The following is a 4,156-nucleotide window of genomic DNA, read 5'->3' as shown; positions in this document are numbered from 1 at the left end:
CTTTGCCCGAGTTTTGAGCCTTTCCATCTCCACAGCGGAGGGCTGCGCCGGCTGCCCGGCTCCCTTCTCTCCGTCCCGAGTCGAGAGCCGGGGCGTGGAGCGGGCCCGGGGGACGCGGAGCGGAACCGAGGGCTGAGGGGAGGAGCGGGGAGCGCGGGACGCTCCGACGGCAGTCCCGGCCCCGCCCCCCCGCGCGCCGCCGGGGCCGCAACCAATGGGGCGGTGTGGCCCCGCCCCCCGCGCGCCGGTTGGGCGGAGCCGCCTGCCCGCCGCTTTATGAGGCGGTGCCGGCGGCGCGGGGCTGGAGCGTGCTGCCGGCTGCCTGCGACCCCCGGCCCCATGAGCGGCGGTGCCGATCGCTCCCGCCCGGCGCTGCGGTGCCATCGGTCGGCTGCCCCTGCATGGCCCCGGCTGTGGATATGACCGCCGCGCCCACCGGGGTCCGCAGCGACGAGCTGCCCGCATCCGCCTTCAGCAGTCCCGGCGGCGGCGCGCTCCCCGTCGCGGCGGCGATGGGCGGGGAGGAGGAAAGCGACAAGCCCAAGGTTTCCCCATCCCTCCTGCCGTTCAGCGTGGAGGCGCTCATGGCCGACCACAGGAAGCCGGGAGGCCGGGACGGACCCGAGGGCTCTGGGGCGGCCTCCCGCGCCAGCCTCAGCCCTCGGCTGGGCGCGCTGTCGGCGGAGGCGCCGCCTTCCCCGCTGCCCCTCGGCGGGCACTTCTCCGTCGGGGGGCTGGTCAAGCTGCCCGAGGACACGCTCGTCAAGGCGGAGAGCCCCGAGAAGCAGGAGCGGAGCCCCTGGATGCAAACCCCACGGTTCTCGCCTCCTCCCCCGAGTAAGTAATGGGATGGGAACTCTGCGGGCTGGCTGCGACATTCCGCGGGGCCGGGCGGACCGAGGGCAAAGCTGCGCGGGTGACCGGGGCTTTCCTGTCGCTTTCGCCCTGCCTGCCTCTCCCGGTATATTTTTCCGTACTGTGCTCACTTTTCTGGGCCACTTCGATCCGTCCAAAGTACTGAACGGATTCGACAGTGTAGGATGGCTGCGAGCGCACAGGAAGAGCGGCCGTGCCAGGCTGACATCTCGTGCCAAATGTTAACTGGGGGGGTGAGAAGAAAAAGCAACGCGGCCAGCCTGTTAATTTAACCTGGGGCTCGAACTAGCTACGTAAATTTTGACTCAGCATCACTGAGCCTCTCGTCAGAAAGTGGCTCAAGTAATTCCTTAAGGATGCGCACAGACCGGGTTCTTAGAAGCGGCAGCTTTGCGGGCTTCAGCCCCACCGGGTGGTGTCTTAAATGGTGCACATCCAAACACCGAAGAGTCATAATCAGTGATGTTTTCCTGCTTTAATGCAGAGAGAGTTAAACTAATACGAATAACAGCGTGAGAGCCGAGATCAGAGAAGGCCGGTAATTTCCAGTGGCTGAGCCGAGCCTGGGTCTGGGCAGTATGGGCCGGCTGCCCTCGGCCTGGCCGCGCTCCCTTCCTGCCAGGGATCCCGTGCAAAGGGATGACCTCGGTCTGAGGATCTCCAAGCGTTTGGGGTGCCCTTAGCAAAGCTGCAAACAGAGCTGCTTTCTCTGTCCCTTGGAAGACGGCAGGTTTTCCGACAGGACTTGTGTAGAGCAAAGCAGTGGTTTAATTTATTTAAATTGCAAAGTTAAATTTGCTGATGCTAAGTAAACCGAGACAGATGGATATTGGAGACCCTTAGAAATGTTAAATAAGAGGAGAGGAGCAGGCCAGTAAAGAGTGGTAGATACAGTATGAGTGTCAATTCAGACCTCGTAATTAATTACATGCTTAATCCGGTTCCCAGGGGCCTAATGAAGAGGGTGTGAGACTGAGAAGCCAGTCCGTTTTGTTTATTTTTTTTCCTGTAATCCAATAAAAAAAAAAGGAGTTTTTTTTCTTTTTTTTGGAAGGCCATTCCCTTTCTTTGCGTCTCCTGTGCATGAGCCAAGGTAGCCGTGAAGGCAGGAGGTACAGGCTTTGGGGTGTCTGATTCCTGCCCGTTGCGGGGCACTTTTCAGTGGAGTCAGAGCTTCCTGATGCGAAGCACAGCTCTCTTTTTTAGAAAGGGAGACGGCAATTTTCAGTGAGCCCCAGGCAACCCTGGTGATTTGGGGCACCTTGCCTCAAGTGGGACCCTACCTCTCCCTTTCTCCACCTCAGCTTTGACAAGGGAGGGGGCTCTGCAGGCTGTGGGGTTTGACCGCTGCTAACCGAGGCGTCTCTCCTTTCCCCTCTTCCCCGGCTGCTCCCGGGCACAGGACGGCTGAGCCCGCCTGCCTGCACCCTGCGCAAGCACAAGACAAACAGGAAGCCCCGGACGCCCTTCACCACGGCACAGCTGCTGGCCCTCGAGAGGAAGTTTCGGCAGAAGCAGTACCTGTCCATCGCCGAGCGCGCTGAGTTCTCCAGCTCGCTCAGCCTCACCGAGACCCAGGTGAAGATCTGGTTCCAGAACCGTCGCGCCAAGGCCAAGAGGCTCCAGGAGGCTGAGCTGGAGAAGCTGAAGATGGCAGCCAAGCCCATGCTCCCGCCTGCTGCTTTTGGCATCTCCTTCCCACTGGGCGGCCCGGCCGTGGCCGGCGCGTCCCTGTACGGCGCCTCCAGCCCTTTTCAGCGGGCAGGGCTGCCCGTGGCTCCTGTGGGACTGTACACAGCACATGTGGGATACAGCATGTACCACCTCACATAGAGCCTGAGCCTAGCCCAGTCCTGCTGACTGTCTGCTCCCGCTGGCTCCACACAAACTCCCTCCCTGCTCCTCCAGCTCTTTTCTGTGGACTTCCCTGTGGAGCCTATGGCAGAGACTCCTCCAGTTTGGCTCTGCTTGACCTCTCTGCTTCCCCCTCTGATGCTGAGCCCTTATCCCAGCACTGTTCTGGTCTCCTCAGCAGTCCTGGGGAGCTGGCACACACCTGAGGCATTGCCCCAGCTTTTTCCAGAAGCAGGGTGGTGATGGGCCGAATGTGTCCTGCTTTACTGGGTCCAGCTGGCAGCCTGCAGAGAGCCCCCTGTCGCAGGGGAAGGAACTGTGGAAGAGATGGAAAAAGGGGACTGAAAGACAGGACATTTCTCTTCCTTTCTGCAAGGTCGAGGTCAAGAGACAGAAGTGTACAACAGCCTTTCCCATTCCCGTGTAACAGTGTTGTCTGTTACCTTTGCTCCTTCACCAGCTCCTTTGGAAGGGGCTCTGTGTACTATGTAATATACTGTATATTTGAAATTTTATTATCATTTATATTATAGCTATATTTGTTAAATAAATTAATTTTAAGCTACTGTTTGATGCAATTTATTTGCTCTTTGCCCTCTCGAGTGTGACAGAAGAAGATACTGAATTTGTGTATTAGGGGATGAGAGAGGGACCGGCTCTAAGCCGCCGTTTTCCCTCTTCTCCAGGAGACTTCAGCATTGGATGGTGAGACAGCAGCTGAGTTTTCAATTTTCTGTGTATCCCGGAGCTACCCGGTCCTCACAGCTGTTTGAGGTTTCCTCCTTTCCCCCACTGCTCCTGGCCAGCAGTTCCCTCCGCATTCCTGCCCCGAAGGTGCATGTGATCGCTGCTGCTTCCCCCAGCGGCGCCGGGACCGGCCGTGTTTCCTTGGCCCTAGGAAAGAGAAAAGTTGTTCCTCTCCCTGCCCGGTCCCTGTGTCTGGGAGGGTCTCGGCCGCAGCCCCCGCTGGCCGTGAAGACTGGGGAGGGCCTGACGTGTCCCACACCTCAGTGCCGAGCGTGGTGCGAGAGAAGGGGCTCCATTTCCCAGAGCTCCATTTGCCGGCCGCTGTGACTCGGGGGGACGGAGCACCGGGATTTGGGGCGGTGGGGACGAGAGGGGCTGTCGCGGTTCGGCTGGTGCTGAAGATGGGGATAAAGGACGCTAATGGCGAGGCAGTGTCAGCACCGGAGCCGATGGGGCGTGGGGACGATGGCGCTGGGCAGGAGTGCGGGCCCGGCGGCACCCGCGGGACCGACGGTCGGGACCGCTCGGCGCCGTATCTCCTGCTCACCCTCGGGTTTTCGAACACCGCGCCGTTCTCAGCGGCTGGCTCCACTAGAAGCCCGTCCCGGCCGACCACGGCCCCGAGGAAGCCGCTGGCGACGGCTGAGAGCCCCGTGGAGGAAATCGGCGGACACGCAGC

At 60.4% G+C, this 4,156-nt stretch overlaps 1 protein-coding gene across 1 annotated transcript; it reads left to right on the top strand.

Moving 5' to 3' along the window:
* Window positions 1-278: 278 nt before the first annotated feature.
* MSX1 (msh homeobox 1) lies at window positions 279-2,856 on the top strand. The gene is made up of 2 exons (XM_005485750.4): window positions 279-837; window positions 2,279-2,856. Exons 1-2 carry the CDS (start codon window positions 402-404, stop codon window positions 2,707-2,709), a joined length of 867 nt encoding a protein of 288 aa, XP_005485807.1. The 5' UTR covers window positions 279-401; the 3' UTR covers window positions 2,710-2,856.
* Window positions 2,857-4,156: the final 1,300 nt, after the last annotated feature.

The sequence above is a fragment of the Zonotrichia albicollis genome, chromosome 5 (assembly GCF_047830755.1).
Source record: "Zonotrichia albicollis isolate bZonAlb1 chromosome 5, bZonAlb1.hap1, whole genome shotgun sequence".
Taxonomy (NCBI): Eukaryota; Metazoa; Chordata; class Aves; order Passeriformes; family Passerellidae; genus Zonotrichia; species Zonotrichia albicollis.
Note: the sequence above shows the minus strand (reverse complement) of the source record. Positions and strands in the feature narration are given on the sequence as shown.